Source organism: Channa argus, chromosome 3, assembly GCF_033026475.1.
Source record: "Channa argus isolate prfri chromosome 3, Channa argus male v1.0, whole genome shotgun sequence".
NCBI lineage: Eukaryota > Metazoa > Chordata > Actinopteri > Anabantiformes > Channidae > Channa > Channa argus.
The window spans coordinates 11,537,212-11,562,106 of NC_090199.1; the positions used below are offsets into that span (position 1 = coordinate 11,537,212).

General features: G+C 37.9%; 1 protein-coding gene and 2 long non-coding RNA genes across 13 annotated transcripts in view; 1 reads left to right on the top strand and 2 right to left on the bottom strand.

The window, feature by feature from the left end:
• Positions 1-210: 210 nt before the first annotated feature.
• On the bottom strand, positions 211-2,400 carry LOC137123238 (uncharacterized). The gene is made up of 2 exons (XR_010913816.1): positions 1,892-2,400; positions 211-1,368 (listed from the first exon to the last, which is right to left on the bottom strand). It is a non-coding gene; the product is annotated as an uncharacterized lncRNA (long non-coding RNA).
• A 980-nt stretch (positions 2,401-3,380) lies between these two features.
• The window catches only part of fam13a (family with sequence similarity 13 member A), a 49,887-nt gene continuing 28,372 nt past the window's right edge, over positions 3,381-24,895 (top strand). For 3 of the 11 annotated variants that reach the window (XM_067496656.1, XM_067496660.1, XM_067496661.1), the window contains exons 1-8: positions 3,386-3,639; positions 7,695-7,890; positions 10,399-10,608; positions 13,182-13,359; positions 14,993-15,137; positions 16,743-16,826; positions 17,492-17,578; positions 21,138-21,388. In XM_067496656.1, coding sequence (XP_067352757.1) covers positions 3,613-3,639; positions 7,695-7,890; positions 10,399-10,608; positions 13,182-13,359; positions 14,993-15,137; positions 16,743-16,826; positions 17,492-17,578; positions 21,138-21,388 — 1,178 coding nt within the window. In that variant the 5' untranslated portion in view covers positions 3,386-3,612. Of the gene's footprint in view, positions 3,640-7,694; positions 7,891-10,398; positions 10,609-13,181; positions 13,360-14,992; positions 15,138-16,742; positions 16,827-17,491; positions 17,579-21,137; positions 21,389-24,895 lie in introns of all 11 variants that reach the window. The other 8 variants (XM_067496664.1, XM_067496663.1, XM_067496666.1 and 5 more) reach the window with 7 other exon arrangements.
• On the bottom strand, positions 3,600-12,564 carry LOC137123243 (uncharacterized). Its single transcript, XR_010913817.1, has 3 exons — positions 12,326-12,564; positions 7,629-7,688; positions 3,600-7,534 (listed from the first exon to the last, which is right to left on the bottom strand). It is a non-coding gene; the product is annotated as an uncharacterized lncRNA (long non-coding RNA).

Sequence of the window (24,895 nt, forward strand, 5' to 3'; positions counted from 1 at the left end):
ATTGACAATGATAATTATTTAAAGGAAATTAAAATTGTGAGAAAACTGTGGTAACCCAGCTGTGAAACCAAATACAATCGTCTGAAGAGTGGTTAATGTGGAAGAGGCGATCCCTCACTCCTGGCAAGTCTCCATGCAGGTAATTAAACTCCTGTTTCTCTGCCTGACTGACTTACAGTGATGGACGGGAGCTTTTATTTTGTAAGAATGTATTTCTTTTCCCCAGGTTTCATCAGTATTTCCCATACCTTACATGCACAGTTGTGGAGGTTCTTTGATTCATGAAGAACGGATTCTAACAGTTTCATGCTCACTGTTTCATGTTGTGAGGTCTAACTACAGTACATGCTATTTTAAAAGTGCCCACAGTGAATATATTTGTAATGACAATATATTACAGCAATGATAAAACTATGTGATAATGTGTAAGGGGTCACTTGTGTTGATGACCCTATAGGGGACTAATAACTGATTCTGCAGCGTAGAGGAACATGTAGCAGCTTAAAGAGAAAATGATTTCCTCAGATGTTGGGTGAAACCAAGAACAGAGGGTGAAAGCAAAAAATTATGCTCTTAGCATTCGACATGTGGCCAAAACCAAAACCATTGCTCTAAATTAATGACAATGACATTCCAGGTCTGTTGGCTGTGTAAAGTTCAGAATATCCAATTAAAAAGTCATGGTGAACTTGGCACAAACAAATCATTTACTGCAGATTTAAAAGCAGCTTGCACAACATGATTAAAGTAATTTTATTAATTTTTTTCACCTTCAATCTTTCACCTACTGTCCACCACTGTGCCTGGGGAAGCACCACACGAACTCCTCCAGGGATGTTCCCACAGCAGAGGGCTGCTTATAAAGTGGACGGTATCATCCGCCATGAGGGGTTTGTCTGTGAGCAGGTTCGCACAGACATCACCAACGACATAGTCTTGGTGCATTTTGGCAAAGCCTGTCAATATGACGAGGGAGGTCAGCCCAAACCCAGGGCTGTGATGCCTGCAGGTGCATCCTGCTTTGTCACTAGCTGGAGAGACAAAAAAGGTAGAAGAGATTGCACATTTGATATTCCAGTAAAGAAATTTTGTTTTAATCTAGAAATAAGTGTGTGGCGTTCATTACCATATAAGTTTATATTAGCGTGAATGTAAATGTATCAATATTTACCTCCATCTTCTCTGAAATATTTTCTTTTTTACTTCTATCTTAGGGAGCGTTCTCCCCAAAATAGCTGAGAGGCTAAAACAGGCAGCTCTTCCTATCACTGACTTCCAAACCTGCAGCAAACCTGCTTACTGGTGGGACACCCTCAGGCCCTCTATGATCTCTGCTGGGTATGAGTCCCCACATGAACTTAAGTCAGCCTGCCAGGTGAGAGGATGATTTCAGCTTTGCAAAAACAGCAATTAATTATAGAAAGAAATTACAAATGTAGGAATTACTTTGATGTTGAAATTCTTTCCAAGCTTTTTTCACCCATTATTATACTACACATTGTTATATAAGTGTGCTGGCCTCTAATGATTGGGTTGTCTTTTATGTAACACCCTGTAAACTGTTTTGTTTGTGATCACTCAGCCTTGATTACAAAAGGCTGCCCAGTTTTCGAGCATAATTGGAAAAAAGAACATAGAAGGGTTATTTGTTTGCAGTAATGAGGGACCATGAAAGCAGGCACATGGGAAGATTAGAAATTTAGAAAAATTACGTCAGAAAAACACTGGAAGTTGGTTTTATACAACACAATATCAACATCTGAAAACACAGTTTTTTTTAACAGATTGCTCTTTGAAAATTGGATAGAAAAGATTATTTATAATGTCCATTTACATCAGTCTTGACTATAGTGATTGTCAGTATAAAATGTTTGCAGATGGATCTTCTTACCTTAGACTTGTACATTTTCTCTCCTGCAGGGTGATTCTGGAGGCCCTTTCACCTTCGTGGCTCCTGGGACCAGCACAACTTGGGAGGTTCATGGTGTAGTCAGCTTCAGACCTCTAGGCTGCATAAAAGATAGCAAACCTTCAGTATTCAGCCGTCTTTCTGCCTTCAGTGACTGGGTCAACAACAACATCAAGAAATGTATATATGAAAGTGGAAAAAACGATTAAAGCTGACATGTTGAAACGAAGAATTTAAGCTTTTTTTTCAATTTCAGTATTTTTATGGTTCTATATCAAGTAATTGTATTGTTTCATTTTGGGTTGCGCTCTTCTGCTAATGTGATTTAATTAACTTTAAAACTATTTAAAGAGCTAATAGATATTAATATATGGTTGTCTTTTAAGGCATCACCTTAAGCTATTCAAACAGACACAAAATGACCAAAAGGGAATTGACAACAATTACAAAGACCTTTTTGAGCAAAAACATAGACACAACATAACCACAAATGGTTAGAAAATTTCCAAAAAAAAAACAAAAACAACAAAAATTAGACAAAAAATGATAGAGAAACAAATACAAAAAAATAAAAAATAAATTAAAAAAAAGATCATAAAATGACCTGAAAGAGACTGGTTTTGTGTCTCTTTAAGTCTGAGGAAGTTTGGGGAACTCCATGATGTTTTTTAATATTACATATAACTGAAGCCTTAGTGTAATATGAAGCTGAATTGGCTAATGAACTGTGGAGTGGCTCAGTTGGTAGAGTGTCTGCCTTCTGACCATAGCGACAGAGGTTTGCGCCCTTTTCCTTACGGTCCTGTCAAAGTGTCTCTGGGCAAGACACTGGACCCCGAACAGCCCATTCCCATCCACAGGCACACAGTTCTGATCCCAAGCCTGGTAGAAATTGGGAAAGGTTGCGTCAGGAAGGGGATCCAGTGTAAAAACTGCTAAATCAACATGTGGAGAAATGACCCTGAACTCACAGGATAAGCTGCAAGGACAAAAAAAATTTAAAATTTGCCTAATGAATTAATTTGATTTAGGTATTTTACTATCCTCCCCAGGTGTTTGCATAAAGATTTTTATTAGGTAGAATTTTAACTTTTGTAATTAGCCTAAGTTATTAAATGACCAATAATTGTTTAATGCAATACATATTTTATTGAACAACATAAAAGATGTATCTATAAAACTAATACTTCATGCTAAATTTAAAGCTTGTTGTCCTCTTGAATAGTCTATTTCATGCGCTGCAGTAACGTTTCATTTTTATATAACTGTCTCATTGCTGATCAGTTCCTCCCGTCTTTCCTCATTTGCTCAGATGAAATCTACAGGCATAGATTTAAAGTTTTAGGTTTTAACCCCTTGATCACGTGACCAAGCCAGTTAGCCAATGGCAGAGGTCGGCTCAGATTTCAGAGAGAGGGGGAATGAAGAGGGAGGAAGAGGGAGGAAGAGAACGGGACAAGCACTAATCTGTGTGCATGGGTTAGACAGCAAATAGTTTACTGACAGTGTTTCTTTACTCTCTCTCCCGGCGTGGATTATCTTTGTTGTGCTTTTGGAGTATTTGGATGGCACGTGTTAAGATTGAAGAAGTTCCCACCACTGAAAAAAGTCCAAAAGGTTGTCTTGAAACAGAGTGAGGAGAGAGGACTGAAGCAACATTTCCACCTCATCTTTGCCTCTTCAGGCGTTTCTTCTGTGGGAGAATGGGGGCAGGAGCTCTGACCATCTGTGTGAGTAGAAGCTACAAAGCCTCAGTTGGTTCAAAGACTTTCTATTCAACTTGTGAATAAGGGCTAAAGTATGTGCAACATCACTCTCTGCTGTTCAATGTCAGTCTACGTACTCATGGTGGTGTTTAATGCTCTTCTAGACACCAGATGGCTTCTTAAAATGTCAAGGAGGAACAAATCTCTTCTCTCTGCAGTAGAATGTAACTCCCAAGTTTAAAGTAACTTTCCCAACGAATAAACAACAAACTTTCAGTAACATGAATACTTTTGCTTGCAGTACTGATAGAGTATTCAGCCTTCTTGTCAGCCTGTATCTTCTGCTTTTTAGCCTCCATTCCTTTACAACATTACAGCAGTACAAATCAAAAATACTCTCCCAGCTTCATGTTTCCTGTCCATACCTGTAATTAATTTCCAACTGATGATCCAGTGCCTCAGTGAGGTCATTTTACACATGCTTTCCATGTCTCCAAGTATTAATAAGAGCTGTGTATACTTAAAATGTTTATGTCTCTAACACAAGTGTCTTTGAGCAGAGCAGCTGTTGCTTTTGGTGCCTGTGGTGCTTTTGCTTCTTGTTGCCTCAATGACCACCCACATAGGGAAAGAGGCAAAAGGCAAGGGGAGGAGGGGGCTGAGGGTTGGGAAAGAAGGGCACATGCTTGGACTTGCTATCTGCTTCATGAGAAAGCTGAAGACACAGAAAGTTGGCCTCTTATTTTGCATTAAATCTCTTCAAAAATACTTAGTCACCCACTTAAACTACCCACAATGCCCCCCCACAAAAAAAAGGATCTCAACCACACACTTGAAAAGCAGAGTGTCTTGTCAAAAGGTTCAGAAGTTAAAACATTTTGAGAATGGGGGAGGGAAGAAGAGGATGGAGACTGATGGGCTAATCACAGCAGATTGTCCTGTTCAGGAGCAAGACAATGGCTTTAAAACCAGTAAACAACAGAAGCAATTGGGTGTTAGCTGTATGTGTTTCACCATATTCTATTCTCCGTGGTGGCTGTGTGAAAGGGACAATTTTATGAATACCCTGAACTTGATTGTAAACCCTTAATTTACTGTGTGCTCAGCTGCTTACATTGTCTCTTCTTAATGTTGCTATTGCAATTCTCAAACAGGCAGAGTGGAAGTTGTTACATTAACTTTTCACTTTATGGACAAATAAAGAAAAAGACATCCTTGTCTTGAGAGTCTTTAAATGCCCAGGTTTGCATCATCTGCCAGGGGGAAATCACTACTGTATGGAGTAGTGATCCAGAAATCATCTGGAAATATCATTGAGGGTTTTGCTTTTTATATCAAGTGTTGTCTATTTTTAATAAACTTTTTCTCATAAGATCTAATAGTTGTTTAACGGGATGGATCTATTTGTTGTTATTGGTATAAATTGTGTATCCATCTATATATTTTGAGTTTACCAGTGGCTGCCTGGTGGAGGCCACTTGTTAATAGTTGCACATTTTTATGCTTTTAGTTTGTAAATTTAAGCAGGTCACCATGTATTTTTTATGTTGGGTGTCCAGGCGGTTAATAATATTTTGTTCTTGATTGTAGTTTAACTACCATTGTAAATCAAAGGAGAAATGTTTGTGGGCATGTTATTGGGAATTAACCTGAATGGACCTTCATTTGTGAACTGCTCATTATCAAGACAAAGTGTGTGTGACAGTGGATGTTGGTAACCTGTAGGCAAAGGGGTCATTAGGGGACATGTGGTCAGTATGGCAAACCTAGCTCAGACTAGCTTAACTCTTTCACACTGACAATATTTGTATGTTACTATTGGAGACAGATAAAAAGCAGAAAAAACAAATGTCCACACTATAATGTAAATCAATTGTTAATGCTCTACTATGTAAAACAAATTGTAAAACATTATAAACTTGTTCTGCTAATGTTTTGCTCTCTAGTTTAAACCTTCTGAAATTGTGTCTTTGAAGTGATTGCTAACATCACCTAAACATCTAAGGATGGAACCAGGCCATTATGTTAAAATGTTTCAGTGCTGTTGTCCTACATCTGAGCATTAATAGACCATCCTAGCATGAAGCAGTCAAAACCAAAATTCAAGCACACGTAATTACCATTTCACATCATCAGGAATGTGCAAATTGCATATTTTAATGCACCTGTCAGAGAGAGGTGGATGACTGAGCACCATTAGCTCACATCTCTTTGCCTGTAAAAGCTTCGCAGATGCCCGTTTGAGTGTGGATGCATTAACACTGTATTAGCACTGCCAGAGCATCTGGCATGGTAAAGATCTTGTCTCCTTAGTCATATTAGCTCCATCTGTTTGGTGGGTTTTTAATCGGGTAACCTGAAAAAGGCACATGCTTGTAGCTATTCTATCTACATAACCGGCCACATAAGGAATAAATTCATAAGGTACGTCTTCCTCACCACCCACCATGCCCCTCCTAACACAGTACACTCAGTGTGACACTATCACCTCACTGGAGCCAAATCATAGTTGAGGCCTCTCATTTCACTGCATGGGTCAGTTCCCTCATGTGAAGAAGTGAACTCTGGAACAGGGTGTCACATGGTGTGGTTGTAGCTATGGCTACAAGAGTAAAACTGAAGTACAGGAAGTCTTTTTCTCCTCACCCAGTGTCTGAATGCTGCCTGTAGTTTCAGTATGTTTCCAGTTTTGTTCCTAGAACTTAATGAACAGAGACAGACACTGGATAAACTCTTAATTAACTAAACCAAACAAAACAGTAATTCAGTGTGTTTTGTCAAACGTTGGCTCATTGACTGGAGACGATGTTGCTGCAGGGTGTGTTTGTATACCTCCTGCTTGCAGACAATGAGAGCGTGTTTTGTACAGTCAGTGTATCTATGTGAGGAGCTGAAGACAACATATGGCTGTGTTTGCCTTGATAGGTTATTGGATAAGATGTAACAGCTGGTGAGTTAACACGTTCGATTTGTGCTTAGATTCTAGTCCTGTCTGCTGAAAGAAACGAGCTCAACCTGACAAACAAAGTGATTCAACTTCTGCACTGAAAACCATGTTGAGATACTCGTGCTTTACTCCTGTATTTCAGTTTTGTTGTACTTTAAACTGTACATTTAACAAAACAGACTTTTTACACAAATAGATGTAGACGTATATTATTTACTTTTCAGTGAGGCTACTTTTGAAGACTGCTCTATCTTTTAATATAGTAGTTGTATCTCTAGGTTTAACATGCAAAAACATTCTGAGTTTATTCAATACAGTATATAGATCTGCTGTGCATTCTACTCAACAGTACATAAAGTATGTAGAGGTGTTGTTTTTTTATTGTATTCTTTAATGAGTAGTTTTAAACTTACTTTTACTTAATTTTGAATGCAGTAGCTTTACCTGTTACAGAATGTATTTCAATTACAGCATTCCTTCAGAAAAGTATCTGAGGGCTTACAGGGTAAATACCAACGGAGCGCACACCCACACACATGCACTTTACTACATTAAACTGTTTCTTTTAAGAAGCCAACTCTTGCCACTCTTGTTTACTCTCAGTTCAGCTTCACAGAATGCTAAAAGACTCCGAGAGGTCTCCAGGAAAACTTTTGGATCTTAATCTTTCATGTCCAAATGTAGACATATGGGCTGTTGGTCCATCCAGCTTTCAGAGCATATTGATGTGTTCTCTATTAATATTCAGAGGTGTGTGTATGTGTGTGTGCCTCACCTGAACAAATACCTGTGTCTATATATGTATGTCTCTGGCAGTGCCTAAGAAGGTGTTGCATAGTAACCTGATATTTGTCATAGCAACACATGCATGCCCCGCCCCTTCTCTTAGCACACACTGTCCTCCAAGTGCAGCCACCTGGCATGACAGTGTGACTGCATGTATGGCCTCCATCGAGACACCACCACGAACACCTGCGCACACACAAAAAAACGTTTGAATCTATGGAGCAAAGTGAGCTTCCTTTCCCCAGTACAGGTGACTCAGCAGTATTGAAGATGATGATACCTCCACGACTGCTCTCTGTGCCCATAGTGTCAGTGGTTGACTGCTGCTCTGCTCTGTTCCCTGCAGCACAACAAGACAGCGGTGCAGGTTAAAGAAGACATGAAGAAGATGGTGCAGATACCCATACTGCGATCGAGGACAGTGGCAACCAAGCACACCAAGCTGTTTGGAGCGTCCTTGTTTGAGCTACAACAGAAAGGCCTGGTGCAGGATGGTGTGCCAGTGGTGGTGCACAGGATGGTGGAGCATCTCTGCAAGCATGGTGAATACTAACACAACAAAAAAGAACTGTTATACCTGATCACCTAAACCTTCTGTAAGACTGACCCAAAATAAGCTTCTTTTGTTTCAGATGAGTGGACACATTTAGTGCTCCACTGTGAATTTCATTGTGTCAATGTCAATTTTTTAAAACACTATTTATAAAAAAGTGACTACACAGACTTATTGGAATAAGAAATTATTATGCTTGTCTGATTTTGTTTCGGTGTCAGAACAGTTTCAGAACTGCAAAAATGAGCAAACTCTATCCAAACAGGGTGAAGCCAAGGCGGAGCAAGACAGAATAAATGCCGTTTTTAGAGAAAAAGACACTATACAGTACTAATACAGTATTATCATTCCACAATGGGTCATCAATATTATCTCAAAAGACAATACAAAATTAAACAAACTTGATGTTCACTATGATCCACCACACAGCTCAAACAAGTTTTTAATACTTTTCATACTGCCTGGCAAATAAATAGAAGCTGGTGCATGTCCCTAATGGTAGCAAACCTACATAGCATGCATTGAAAATTACAAAATGGAATGTGTCTATAATTTGAAGTAAACTCTGTAACACTTGAAAGCACAGTTGTGTAGCTCTATCTTGGTAGGCATTGACCTACTTTGTAATTTTCTGTAGTTCATCTCTTCCTCCACTAGATGTTAGTACAAGAAAGTGGAACTTCTCAGGACTATTGAAATTACAGGATCTGGTCAGTTTGAACAGGAATACCAACTATGATACCTCAGTACTGATAATGTAGTACCATTATAGAAGTGTTTCAGCAAACAATTATCTTCATTGTACAGCAATTATTTAATTTAGTTTGAGCAACTATACATTTTTAGTTAATATAAAACTGAAAAATATTCACAACTGAGAAGTTGGAATCAAGTTTTGGTATTTCTGCTTGACAACGTCTGCTTAAAATATGAACTGGTTATCAAAATTATTGATATCAACATTAATATCATTTGGTTCATTGGAACTGCAAACAGATCGTGGCGGATATCTGAAAACAAGGACAAATAAAACCAGATTCAAAGGCAAAACTTCAAAAGCAATTATGGGATGTCATTGAAGATGTTGATGATGTCATCATTTTTATCAGCATAAAATGATAAAAATCATATAAGATGTTAAAAAGCTGTATACAACCATTATTTTCCTTTTTATAAGCTGAACATTTCAAAGTTTAAATCATTAGAAGTAGTTAGGTGCCAAAAACGTACGGAAGACCGAAGTCAGAATAGTAGTAAAGATTAGGCCATCATTACTGTAAAGCTCACAGTAGATAATAATAGCTAGGAAAATGATTTCCAAAAAGAAAATGCACTGTAAATGCTCCAGCGCTTCAAAAGCTGTTTTTGCTGAAACAAAATTTCATTTTTTTATATACTGGTTATGCAGCCAGTTAGCCTTAAACACTTCAAAGGCAAAAACTTCAAAGGCAATCATGTGACGTCATTGAGACGTGGATAATTATTTAAAGTATAAAAATCATAAAATGTATAAAAGATATTAAAAAGCCATATACATGTAATAATGTCAGAAGCTGAATATTTTTAAGTTTGACCTGTGTTTCTAGCTGAAAGGGTCTTGAAGTAGTTAGGTGCCAAATATGTACGAAAGTCATAATAATGATAATAATATTTTAGTAAAGATTAGAATGTCATTACTGTGAATGCTACAACATGTCTCTTTGTTCTACTTTCAGTAGAAGCATAGTAGCAAAGACAGAAGGTATTTTTTTATTTTCTAAAAGGCTGCAACTGTAAGTGGTTCAGATAATAGCTGCGTGTTATTTATTCTTCTAATAAACTTTATAATACATTTTTGCGCAGAGGGAGCACTTTGGACTTTGAGAATCTCCTTCTTTTCCTTTCGGCTGTTCCTTTTCAGGGTTCTCCACAGTGAATCATCTGTGTAGACCCCTGCTCTGCGTCCTTTTCTCTCGACTAAACTTCATGTCCTCTCTCCCTACATCCATAAATCTCCTCTTTGATCTTCCTCTAGACCTCTTGCCTGGCAGCTCCAACCTCAGCATCCTTCTACCATCCTTCACCATCTCTCCTCTGAACATGTCCAAACCACCTCAATCTGGCCTCTCTGACTTTATCTCCAAAACATCTAACATGAGCTGTCCCTCTGATGTCCTCATTCCTGATCCTGTCCATCCTCGTCACTACCGAAGAGAACCACAACATCTTAAGCTCTGCTTCCTCCAGCTCTGCCTCCTGTCTTTTCTTCAGTGCCACTGTCTCTAAGCCAAACATTGCTGGTCTCACCACCGTCTTGAACATCTTTCCTTTCATTCTCGCTGATACTCTTTTATCACATAACAACCTGCTTGCACACACCTCTTTACCTCTGCTCCCTGTAACCTCACCGTTCCACCTGGGTCCCTCTCATTCACAAACATGTATTCTGTCTTGCTGCAGCTAACCTTCATTCCTCTGTTTCCTGTAATTAAATTGTGTTTCCCCAATATCTCTCCAGCCCTGCATCAGGAGGGTCTGTTCAGAGTAAACGGGAATGTCCGGTCTGTGGAGACCTTGAAACAGCGACTGGAGAGTGGTGAGGATGTGGATCTTCTCTCAATATCTGATATCTGTACAGTGGCCAGTTTGCTCAAACAGTATCTGAGGGACCTACCAGAGGGTCTAGTAAATTCAACAGTCCAACAGGCACTGATCCAGCACTACCAAGGTAGGAGAAAATATCTGTTTATCACAGAGTTTCTTCTTATGGCACCTGATATGTTAATTTCATATAACACTTCATGCAACACAGGCCAGGCTTTACATTTTTAAAAACTCCATGTGATACATATTTTGGACAAGTTGTGATATTAATATCCATACCAGTATAGTCAATATGGGTTTCATGACTCTGATTGGATGATAGGCAAGGCTATCTGTAGAATTTTACAATTAGCAATGCAGCCATGTGCATCATGCAGTTCATATGAAGGCACTGTAGAGTGAGGTGTGTGTGAGCGAGAGAAAGTCAGTGTGATTAGACGAATGATGGACCTCATATTTCTAGTAATAACTTTAGGGTAAAGGGCAAAGTGAGTTGTTGGAGTTTGTTATATTTTCTATGAACCCAACAGAGTCTGTGAAGGTGAAGTGTCTTTGCCCACTTTCTACTTTTCTCCATAATAGGTTTAATGTGTTCAGTGTACAGTTTGGCTGTAATATTCATTTTGCACTCACAGACTACATGAATATTAGTCTATTTTGTAGGGCCTTTGGCCAATGGTGCATTGGCAAACCACGTTTTGTTGCAGTACTTGGCCCTAAATACTAAATAAAATGATTTGGACATTCTTCTGAAAAGTGGTTTGTTCTTCTCGCCATTATAAATGGACGGTAGCTTAAGGTGGAAACTGCTTAGCAATAGGATCCATGTCAGATAATGAAAATACTGATTGATCAAATGTATTTGTGAAAGTTGAGATTTACTTGATGTCCCCATGGGCTGTTGGTTTTGTACTTGCAGCTCAGCAGATAATATCATGCATCAAAGCATTAACAATGATTTCACATCTTAAGGATACAGTAGATAAAACTTGAGCCAGCCTTTGACTTGGATCATATAATCACAAAAGTACACACTCGGATTTTATGTTGGGATAGATGAAAGCTTTGGGACGTTTTTGACTTTAGGGTACTGCTAAAGTGCTTTATTTAGATACAAGCTATGATTTAATTTATTATTTTCTATAACTGATTAATGCTTTTACGTTATACAGTAAATCTCCCAATGAGTTTCTGATTATAGTCCTTTGAATGTCTGCATTTCTCAGGTTATTATTGTATTTAATACCCATGATTCATTCAAAATGACTAGACTTATAACTTACAATGAAAGTTTTCTAAATAGTAACATACTTCCCTGTGGAATCTAGGAAAACCATATTAATGAACAAATTTCAAGTATTACATGAAATTTCACTGAAACAAACTTGTTACATAACCATACCTTAGGATTAGTTATGGCAGATTACAAAACCGACAAAAAGTAAACAATTGTTGTTATTGTTATTATTTATGTTTTTGCTTTTTTGTTATTAATATTGGATCCAGTTTGTTTGGCAATTTTATATTCTGTACAGCTTCTGCAGAAATACTTCAAACACAAATAGACCAGTTTTGACCACTGACAGTTTTGTTGGAGTAAATTCATCATTACAATCTGAGTGAATCTAGTTCATCAGAGTTCTTTTTGTCTCTCTGTTTTACAGTCTTTCCATGTTTTCAGTTACTACTTCTAACATTTTCCACATTTACTTGGCACTGATTCTGTCATTATTTGTTACGTGAAAAATGTATAAATAGTCTAAACTAATAAAATTTATTGTACAGGTCACAGCTTTCAAACAAATGTATTAGACATTAAGTTTGTTTTTTTTTCTTCTTACCTTAAGATTGATGAATTCTGCTGTTTCTTTCTGTCAGCAGAAACCATTTGTCATTCTCTGCAGTGATTTTTAGTCCTCTGATTGTCTGGTTTTGTGTTTGTCTTTTGATATGCCTCCTCTCTGTTTAAGTGGCCTCTGCACATACTTTATGTTCACATTAAATTTTTTTTTTTCCCCCATCCCTCAATGTGTATTTGTCTAAAACCTGTAAAAACAACCCACACATGTGACCATGTACTTTCCACACTATTATACACACAATATGAACTTTACTCAGGAGCAACAATGGAGCCTGTAAATGCTTTAAGCCAATATTCCCCCCACCCCACCCCTGTACACACCCATATACACATACGTGTATGAGCACACACTTGCTTGGATGCACGCACTCACAATGTCTGCGTCATTCAGGCTCTGTAGCCCGATCCTTTTATCCAACTCTGACCCAATTATGCATCCTGAGTAATAGCATCAACATATTTTTGGGCTCTTTGCTCTAATGCTCACGTATTACTAGTCACCACAACTCGAGATTAGCTATTACAGAGGACAGGCGAACGGTGCAATCACCGCCTGCTAAAGATCACCTGCGGAACTATTCGCTAACTTAGGATTTGAAGTTTGGTTTGTCCCTAGAAATCTATTTATGTTTCACAAATTGTCAACTGCTCTAAAGGAAACCAAGCAGCTCCTGTCACAAATTATTTGCTTGAGTGTGAGTAGACTTGACCAGAATACCAATATAGAAAAAAGGGGATCTCCCAAACACTGCAGCATGTTTCAACTTTAACCTTGAAGCAGTGATTAGCATCCTAACACTTAACACCTATTCTGACATGTCATTTTGTGTTTGAAGAGTGTGAAGATGATGGCACCTGGTCAGACATGAGAGACCTGCTCCAGCAGCTCCCAGACGTTCACCACAGCCTCCTCCGCTACCTCTGCCACTTCCTTACCCTTGTTGAGTGCAACCACAAGGACAATCGCATGACTGCCCTCAACCTCGCCACTGTGTTTGGACCCAGTGTCTTCCAGTAGGTTTAATCTATTTTGAGGGTACATGTGGTCATGCACTCAAAATAAATACAAGTGGGACAATCTCATCAACACTGCCTTTTCTTCTTCTTTTTTTAAAGTACTGCAGTAGTACCATAGTGATAATTATCTGTAACTTGACACTACAAGTGATAGGTTTCATTTTAAACACACAAACATAGAAGTCTGACCCATTGGAAAAGCTTAAAATAATTGTTGTTGGGTTATAATCAATAGCCCAAACATTGGTCTTAATGATTCACACTAAAGGGTATAGTAGGTATTCTGGATAAGCTAAAAAAAACTATATTTACCAAATGTTCCAAAAGTCTACTTGAGTGTGTTAATATCATTGAAGAACATAACTGACATTCCTGGAGTTTTTGCCAAGGTTGATGTGCCATCTGCAAACTATGTTTGTTGAACCCTTTAGGTAACAGACAGCTTGGATTAGTCTGGAAAAAACTGGCCATGCGGACGGTTTAGTGAGTCAGATGTTAAACATGGTTTTATACGTCAGAGCAGAGAAATGGGTAAAGTGGTTCCATGTTACATACTGACTAATATGATGAATCTCACATGACATCTACTGAGTTTTTTCATCTGTCTTTGGGCAAATTTGACCCATTACTCAAAACAGGAAGTTTTTTGTTGATATGTAATAGATTTTTTTTTTTTTTGCTTTTCAAAAAAGAAACAGATTTTAAGTGCAGCTAAAAAATCTAAGTAATTTATAAAAAAAAAAAAAACAGCCAAGTGTAACTTTGAAAACTTTAATTAATCTAACATGCTGACGCAATAGTTACAGAACATATTGAACACATGGCTTCTGTAAATACTCTTTTTCTGAAAGTCTAGCCAGCAGGTGGTGCTGTAGCTTATTTAGAGAAGATAAAACCATGACATGTCTTTAAGTCTGCTACTCCTTGAATGGTTGGTTTGCATACACATGCCCCTTGAATAAGCATCTTTCTATTTTGCCATTTCTGCTTAAACTGTTTTTCTGTCTTTTGAGAGAGAGCTGACTAAAAGCTGGTGTCCAAAGTGGTTAAAATCAGATTTCTTTTTAATGCATCTTTTAAACTGCAAGAAGGTGAAATCAGATTCTTTGTTTCATCAAAATCTGATGTTTTTTCAAATAAATTAAAGCTTCCATTATATAAGTTAGTAGTTTTGAAGTAAAGTACAGTTTAACCTTGATGTGATTTCCAATGTTATTCTGATGTTCAGAAATAAATGATATGGTCATCTCCTCCCTGCAGCTGCTTGGCTAAGTACCTCTGTTCTCACTAGTCTATTTATGAGAGATGTAGTGGGCAGCATTTTACAATTTACAGCCATCTCCCAGCTCTGTTGTTCAGCCTGTAACTGGATGGCATCTCCAGCGGTAAACTGTGTAAACATCAGTTTTCAGTCCAGGAAGCAATGCCTTATTAATGTGATTGACAACTGATTTTCAACTTCAGTTTCAAAATCATAATTGAACTGTGTTTGTTCCATGCAGCGGAGCACAGATAGTAAAATGGTATCCAGAAAGCAATTCATTAACAATATATCTACTCAATCATTTTTATTGCTTTTATTTTTGTTTTTCATTTCTTGTCCCTCTTTTTAATTATTTTTTTATTTTAGCGTGACTCCGGGGTTTGAAGCAATGAAGGACCAAAATATCTGCAACAACATTATGGTCAAGCTCATCCAGAACTACAGCGACATCTTTGACGCCAGCAAAGACCAAGAAGGCCACACAGAACAGCCTGCCCTTATCATTGTGAAGGTGTTGTTGTATACTCATTGGAAGGCCAGATGCTTATGTTTATATGAAATAGATTTGTGTTGGGGATCGTTACAGTGTAGTGCAGGTGGTAACACAACCAACTGTGAGTCACATGTTCTGCCCATGTACTTTAAACAGTGGTGTTTTCTCCTTTCTGGCCTGTGACCTCACACTCGGCTCAAACACTTGTTAGAGTGATGGTTTATAAATTCAAGCTTACATAATGTTAAGCTAAAATTGATTTCAATATTGATCTTTTATTATAACCTCCTTCACAGGTGGCTCTTCTGAGTCTCTGGTTGTTGATATATTATAGTTACTGCTTTAATGGCGGATGTCTTTATTGATTAGCTGGTTTGTCTGGTCTGTTGTTTTTCCCGGCACCATCTTGTTCCTGCTGCTCTGTAGCCATTTAGGGAAAATGTGCCTGCAAGAAATAAACCATCATTGTTGAAGGGATTTAAGTCATATGAACTCACATTCTGGTTGAATTTGTTATCACTCATGTTTCCTTTTTAAAGTGAAGTGCAGGGATTTAGTAGTAGTTTAGCATTCTAATTTAATCCCTCTGAAGAGAATTTCATTGTTTTAAATAACTAATATATTTTTAGTAATTCATTCATTCATTCATTCATTCTTTATTTATTTATTTATTTAAACATGTGTGCCTCTGTTTGTTTATTTATTTTAACACGGCTGCCTCAACATTTTATGAGCTAACAAAACAGATCTGTTTTCAGCTTGGGTATGACCATGTAAAAATATCAAAGGCATGATTTACGCAGATAGACCTTATGACGAAAGCAACCAACTGAAAAGGCTTTATGCTTTGACATTGAGATCAAACTTTAAATAATTAGTTTTGTTGAAAAATGCATTGAGAAAGAGTATCATAAGTCTGTTTCAATCCAGAAGTGGACATTACTGTTCCAAAGCTGACATAGCGTCTTTTCAACAATAACAAGCAGAATTATAAAACCTTGTTTGAATTTCCACTTTCGGAAAGACATCTGTCACCCCAGCATATAGGCAATGTCTAGATTGTTGATTGATGACTGTGTTACTGGCGTGAAATGTGACATGGGCCATGCGTGTTATTGGTTAGTAGACAAGCCATGGTTCCTCATGGTCACACAGGGTGCCTCTTCTCTTTTTACCCTCATAACACACACTGTACTGTCTGCCTCCCATGTCCCACTATGCTTACATGCAAAACATGTGTAGATGTTAGTATATCTTGAAGTAAAATCCCATGCAGGTCCCCAGTAGTAGTAAAATGAAATCTGGAAACACTGTAATGCTCTAGTGTAATTAATTTGTAATAACATGACTGGTCCCAAATGTATGTGCTGTGTTATTAAGACCTTGTTGAACTGTGGGAAACCCCTTAGTAAGAATAAATGCCACCTGACATCCAAACATGGATATATACACAAACACAGTAACACATGGAGTATGCACAGATATGTAAGAGGCCCTTTGCCTCCAGAACTTCCTTGTGGTTTGATATGGTGTTGCCATTACCTTTTAAACAAACAGCTGACAAGTTGGAGGTGTTTCTGAAAGTGTGAGTTTATACTCACCTAAAGTATTTTTGTGTTCCAGAAGGCCCACGAGACAGATGCAGACGCAAAGAAATCACCCAGTCAGCTCAGCGCAACGATGCCAACGCCAGTTCCCAGGAAGAATGTGCGTGCACTGCTTTTCAGTAGCATGCCTGCATACGTGTATTTTTGTTTAGCTTGGTGGAAGCTTTTCTCTGAGTTGGTCTACTGTAAAATGCAGTGTTGTTGTTTATGTGTAACACTCCCAGCGAAGGCTTCCATAAATGCATGACATTCCCTTACATAGTTCTTTTTTAGCATTTTCCATGGGATATGTATGATGCGATTAGCATGTTTTGGAAAAGCAGTTCTCTGACACCAAAGCCATTTCCGTGTGGGTTTACATGAGTTGTAAAAGATTAATATAATTATAAAATTAATATTATTGACATTACGGATAACCTACATAAAATTACTAAACAAAGATGACATGCACTGCAGAAGTATATTTGTTGTTTCTTTAAACTTAATATGTGGAACAATGTAGAAACGATGAAACTTCTTTAAGTTAAAGAAGCGTCATCTTTTGTTTAAAAAAAATGTTTTATTTATTTATTTATTTATTCATTTGGAGTAATAATTATCCAGCAATCCAGCTCACTGATAAGGTTTTAACTCTTTCCCCGACCTTATTTTTCACTCAGTTCTCCCAGTTTGTTTAAAAAGCCCATGGCTCCTTCAGAGTACACTAAACATTCAAATGTGTACTTAAATCTTATTCTAATATTGTCCTCCCATTCTTTTTCTAAGGTTGGAGAAAAAAAACTCTCGGGAAATGCAGAGCTTCTGGAAAAATCCTCTACTAACACTCCAAAACCAAGGCCAAGGAAAAATAAGGTACTGAAAAGTATGTTGTGTGTGTGTGTGATAAGTTGTTCTCGTTTAATGGGTGGCCTGATGAGTTACTGCAGTCTGTGCCTCGCCCACCCAGCACTTTCTGCTTTCTTATCTGCTGTATTGCTTTGGTGCTGATTAGCCTGAGGTCATCTCACAGACTGCTTCTCCACAGTATTCACTCACATGATGTAATTTGATAAAAGTGATCTGCTGCAGGAAACAACCACACACTTATTGGCAGTAAGAGACAATCATTGGGCATGGTATATTTCCAGCTGTGTTGTGGTATTATTACAGATGAGACCTGTAACAAAAACCACATTTGGTCAGAGAGTCAAGTAAAATCAAAGCTTGGAACGTCCTGCTTGTCTACACGTTTTACAAATAGAGATCTGGATTAATTAAGTCAATTTAAAGACTTCAATTAATTGATTCCATAAATGCAGTCTACATCTCAAGACAAGTGTTTCTGTAGCGATAAAAGAAATGCTGACTGACAGCAAGATAAACTTAGGGATTTAAACATCTGGAGCTGAAGGACAATTCCACCAAACAGTAGTCTGTAGTAAATGTAAGACCGGCTGTCAAATTTGTTAGATTGTAACATGTCAGGAAGAAACAAAGTACAATATTACCACTTAAACATCCTAATTCCCTCATAAGTATAATTCTGTAATAAATCTAGTAACCCCCCACACATGGTCCACAATAGTAAAAATACAAAACAGCCCAACAGTGCTTATTGAAGGGACGTTATCATACTGGGCTTTTCTCTGCTCTTATCAGTTTATAATAAGGATTCAGTGGGCAAGTAGTAGGTTCATGTGCTGTGCTGTGGTGTGGGTCACATGTTTTGCCCATGTAATAAATGCAAAACTAAAACTTTCATAGATTGTCTGCTGTCTCCCACTTTAAAGTAATCTGTTTTGTAACCCACCCATCTGTCGTGACCTTCTCACTAAACAGATATTCTCTGTCTTAAAACGGCATCTCCTTCTGTCGTATACAGGCTGTCTATGTCACCTCATTATCAGGCTCCTGGATGATGACAAACCATCGGAAATTACTGGAGGGCAGAAGGTCATTTACTGAACCATAACCATAGCCTGATAACAAACTGACAATACCCCACTGATCGGCATGTTAAGAGTAATTTTCGGCTAAGTAAACCATCAGTATACCATCATTTACTGTAACTTAGCACGCTAGCTGGTCCATAGGTGATACTTGAGTTAGGATTGGTTAACAATAAGCTGATCAAACAAGAGCTTAAGTTATGTCCCAAATATTATCCATTTTTCATTCATATAGTCTTTGCATATCCATGCATTTGCTACAACTGCTAGTCATCCAGAGGATCCTTATGGGGCTGGATTTGATACCAGCTGACCCTGAGCGAATGTGGGGCTCACACCAGGCTATCACAGGATTTACACCCTGAATGCTGACCCCCACAGATTCCTAGAAATTTTATAAAAACTTCATAAACAAATTACTTGTATTGTAAACAGTATGACCCACAGTACTTAGTGATTTATCAAAGCGATTCATCACCACTATAAATATTAACTTTTATAGCTGCAATCCCAAACACTCATGTAGATCATCGTCTATAAAACCTGTTTTAATCTCAAGGCCATTTAACACGAATTTGGCCTTGATCCAACATGTTATTTTTGGATTGCTCACCACTCATACTCATACACTACCAGAGCTTCACTACATGGTTGTCACTGGGGGGCTTTAAGTCTATAAATTATAAATTATTTATCTGCCTCGGTCAGGTGTAGTGGAGAGAGAAACACACAAAAACATTAATACATACTTGGATTACAAACTAAACAGAGCCTCTTGCCTGTGTTTAATTTATGATGCATGTGTCATTAAAAATGATCATGATGTGTGATGAAAGGGAACAGTGTGTTTTGATAGACACAGCTTTTTATGTCCATACATGACCTTTGGAATCCAGAAGCACACATGTTATGACAAAATTAAAATAGAATTGAAAAGAAGCTGTCTGTTGTTATAGTAAGGCCAAGGAAACATTTGAGGCAAATCTGCTTTTCTTTTTTATTTTGTTTTAACAAATATGCTCAAATCACTACATTAAAAAAGTCTAGTGAAAAATGTTTCTCATCAGTGAATAGAGCTGTATGAGAGTGGCTTCCTTTTTTATTATAAATTATTAGAAAAAGTTAAGCTAAGTTAAAAAATCTATATTTTTTATTTTATTATATTATCTTTAGTCGTTTTGAGATTTTAGTAACAATTATCAGTTAATCCCTTATTTAGAAAACGGGTCATATCCTCATTTTGGTTGTCAGAGATATGCAGAGACAACTTCCTTTTTTTTTCTGTGTATTCTGTATGCATTTTGGCATTTTCTATCAAATCTTTTAAAATATTTATTACATTTTCTTTACAACCAAAACAAGACATTAACAAACTGAATATCCAGAAAAATCCTCACAGACCTACCAAAAGGACAGGATTATCTCACCCACTGTGTTGACATCCATTGTCATTACACCAATTTATCTTTAGATTTGGGGATGGAGACTCGTCTGTGGTATATCTATAATGTCTCCTCGAATAATGATAAAGCTCCTCCAACTCACTTAAAAAAAACTGACAAACCACATTTTACTCCTTCTTTCCCTCTATTTTTCCCTTTTCTCTGGGTTTCTGTGAATAACAAATTTAGCCAAATCAGTTTGAAGCCCAGAGGGGCATGATCCATATTACGTCTAGATGAAGAAGAACCAAATTGCTAAATGGCTAAATGGAGGCAACATCTATTGATGTTAGAACCACCCATTAAGTTAAACCCAAAGTGGGAATGTTCCACTGATAACTGGAGTAAAGGAAAAAAGTAAAGCTTTTAATTGAACCAACGGATGTTTATGTAGGGCTGAGCCTTTGTTAGCATTGGGTGCTTTTGACCATTATTGATACTTTTGTTGCTGGCGTCAGAACCGTTCCACTTCCTTTTTACCACAGCCAGCTGTATATTTAGCATCAGCAACACGGGCAGCCATATGCAGGTAACTGCTCTTGGGATATACTAAGAGATGACTTCTTGGCTCATTCTTTACACTTTATTTGATTTCTTTGTTTGAAACACAATGCATAAGGGTACGTTTGGCAACGTGGCCGTAATTAGGTTAAGGTTCTTCTTGTACACTACAGTCGATGGTTCCAGCTGTTTGCTTCCACTCAGGGTCAGCACGGTAAGACAAACAGTGTAAACTTAACTCAAAGGAATTGTAAACTAAACTCCTATTTCCCATCACCTCTTTAGTGATTATTTTACTGCTCTCTTTCTGTAACTTGAGCAAAGGTTGAAAGCTCCTGTGTGTTTGTGTGTGTGTGTGTGTGTGTGTGTGTGTGTGTGTGTGTGTGTGTGTGTGTGTGTGTGTGTGTGTGGCTTGATTGGGTTGTATCATTTACCTCCCATGGTATATCATATTTCCTGTCACGAGACTCACCTGTTGTTGCCCTCTCTCTCGCTCTCTCTGTGTGTGTGTGTGTGTGTGTGTGTGTGTGTGTGTGTTAGAAGCAGGTGAAGAAAAAGAAAAATTATGACATTCCTCAAGTTGTCCCTCAGCCCAGCCAATCTGCTGGGATTCCCCAAGCAAGACTATGCTCCACACCAGTAGTTTTGCCGTGTACCTCATTGCTGAGGAGCCCTAGCCCAGAGGCGATGGAGACAACTCCCACACCTCTGGTTAAAGTTACCCCAGACAATGCCTCACACCCCGGCTACCTCAGTGTCAGCCCCTCTGACAGCATGGAGGCCCTGAGCAGGTCAGTATGTTTGGTTTAGACTCTTATTTTTCAGCCATGATTTTCAAATAAATAATGTAACATCATCACCTCGAGCAAAATATAGTTTTGTTTAAAAAATAAAATAAAATACACTTCCACTGTGGAATGTTGTCAGCTACTCCTGCAAGACTTTATTAGGGTCATAGGCATATCTTTAAGTACGAACTTTTATGACTGCACTAAAATAACGATCATACAACTCTAAACAAAACCGCTCTGCTGCATATCTAACATTACCATTATTTATTTATTTATTTATTTATTTGCTGTTGCTGTGTGTGTGCAGGTTGGGGTGGGGGTCGGATGTTGAGGTTATGAGTACTGTCTGCGTAGGTGATGTGCTGTTAGCCAAGGGTAAGGGTGAAGAATCCTGACTGTCTGACAGCAATCAGGGATCTAAAGCTCAAGTCCTGTGGCAATGTGCCATGGGCATGCAAACACGCCTATTATAGGAAGTTGAAACTAGAACCACTTGGTGCTGAGTATCCTCAGTTCTGGAGGAGCAAGGCGACAGCTGTGTCTGTTGTTCCAGCTCTTACTGCTTTAACCAGGGGTCTTGGATTGGAATTAACCTTGACTGTGATCACACCTGTGCTGTTTGTCTGAAAAATCTCACTACTTTACTGTTTACAACCACTTTTCACACACTCCATAATCCAGTTTAGCTGCAGGTGCAAAGGTCAAATTAGGCCGAATTACTTCTCTGATGATAATAATAATGAGTGTCTAGAGTTTGTCGCAGGTAAAAACATCAACATGTGAAGTTGGGTACAGCATTTAAGATTGTATGACATGTTGAAACACCATGATGAAAACCTATATTGCGGTTTTGGCTTCTAGTACAGCTTGTTGAACAAACCGATGACCTTTACTATGACATTAATCAGAGTTTAAAACCGTGTCAGCACCAGCTCCATTAACACATTGCATAAAAGTTTAGTATTACACACACACAGTAGTGCGCTCTCAGGCATACTGTCTGTATACCAAATTACAAATCTCGCTGTTCTGATTTATGTCAAACTGTTTATATTTTTATGTGGACTGTATTTATGTAATTTTGTCACCATAAGACACATCACATATTAAATATATGTGTTTGTCCTGCCTTTAAAAATGCCAATCATCATTACTAGTGGTACATTTTTCCGTGTTGTTTGTCCCAAAGATAATGATCAGTGTTGCTTGTGTAGTCTACAGTTTGTTAAATCAATAAGGCTTCTTAATATCCCTGTCTACAGTGGCAAATATAATACATTGATGGTGGCATGAGCTTTTCTCACTATGTAACTCTACCAGTAAATCTTCAGGTGGATTTTCCCCACACCCTATAATTCTGCTTGTCAGGTAGTATTGGGTGACTGACTGATCTACAGACATCATTACGGGGAACCCCAGTGATGTGCATCAGCAATCTGAACTCATTGGTATTTCCTAATAGACACTTCATTTTTAAATAGCCTTGATTTTGACACTTGAATCCCTAGCTAATACATGATCATTTTCAATCAGTCAAAATCTACGGTTTTGTATTTGTAGCTGAACTCATACATACTCGTTGGCTTCCTCTCACTTTCCATAGGAATGTGCCAGGCAGACTTACATTAGCATAGTGCAGTTCATACAGCACAGCACAACAAAGTGTGCTACAACTGGAATAACCATATTCAGAGTCAGAATATCTAGAAAATACAATTGTTCTATATTTGAATTAGAATGTAACATTTTCTTTTACCTGGATACTTATTTTTAATGGGTGGTAAGTAAAACCCTGTTTCCAGGAAAGTTGAGAGACGGTGTAAAATGTAAATAAAAATAGAATGGGCTGATTTGCAAATTATTGAAAACCTATTTTTTACTGTAAATAGTGCAAAGTATCAAACAATCACAAACGACGGGTTGATCACATAACAATCAAGGCCTAGACACAAATGCCTTTCTGTGATTATTGCTGCAGCCACTATTACAGCACCATTACAGCATCCCAGTCATAACCATGGCTACAGCCTGCACCAGTCAGCCCTGGCAGTGACTGGTTACAGCTTAATAACACAGCCTAGAAAGCAAGGTTCACTAGCTCGGACTCTAATATACTACTGGCTTCTCAGCTGCCACAGTTGAGGATCCTCTCAGTGGTGATCTGCCACAGTTGATAAAGGGCAGTGTCTCTCTATAGATCACAGAGAATGAAGAAGTATTACAAGGTGAACAAAAGTACTGCAAGGCAACACTATTTAGATTTTACACTGTAATCTATGAAGTCTAGAATTAGGAGTGTTGCAGAGTGATGACCACTGTACACCCTGTTAAAGGCATACGATTTTTTAAGTTTATTTTGTGATGACGTGTTAAATTAATTTCAGAAACCTTTCTTTATCTGAGTCTCCCTGTTTACTCATATCATGTTTATCACATCTCAAAAACTCCTTCTCAGATGGATCTCATGGAGCCAGATTCTGAACTCTGTACTATATCAGAGAGCCTTAGATTTTTACCATAACACTATGCTTCCTCTTTATTACATAATTCAATCTCGCACCTTTTTCACAATGCTCCTGCCTGTATCTGATATATAAGCCTCATTCACCACACAGGCACGTGAGCCAACATTGCAGCGTCGTGTGAACTTTTTATGCTCTTAGCGTTGCCTATTTGCACTTAGGGGATGCATATTGGCTTTTGTGTGGAGTTGCCATGGTTCACTGAGTCCTGTGATGTAACTATTAGGTTTCTTAGAAGCCCACTGGAAATAGATGGGAATGAGGAACATTGCAGTGTGGTGTGAGCTAAGGTTCCCTGTGGGTATAACGGTATTGTTGGCTGCCTGTCAGAACATCTCACCCATCACCCTGAAATCCTGACGGCGCATATTTACAGCAGAAACCTGCTGGCTGGATCAAACTGGTTTTGCTGCAGTTACTGTGGTACCTTTTTTTTTTTCCTGATCTCACACATCAACCCTTAATCTTTAGTTATACTAAGGTTTGATGGCAATAAGGATTCTGAGTCAATCAAATATCTACTGGTAAATTTATTGACTTATCACCAAAAATTTAATCATTAACAATCCTGATAATCCACCAACATTTTAAGGATTTTAAGGACATTTTAAGATTTTTTTTTTATTTTGTCCAATTCAAATTAAAACTGTAAAATTGAATGGATTTATTTAATGACAGCTGATGCTAATATCCTGGTAAAAGATACAGTATGCAACACTGCAATATTGTCTAAGTGATGTTTCTGCTAATCAGACACAATTATGTTTTTCTATTAGTCACTTTCCTTTTAATGTCCATAACGTTTAGCAAAAGTAAAAACTGAAAACTATGCCAGATGGCCACTATTTTAGCTCTGAGTTGCTTTAGCACTTTGATTTCCTCTGATGGAACAAGTTTAATTAGTAATCTGGACGTTTCCAAAAAATCCTACAGGTCAAAGTTCCCACATGATTTGTGCTCTGAGGTATTCTAAAGATTTACAGAA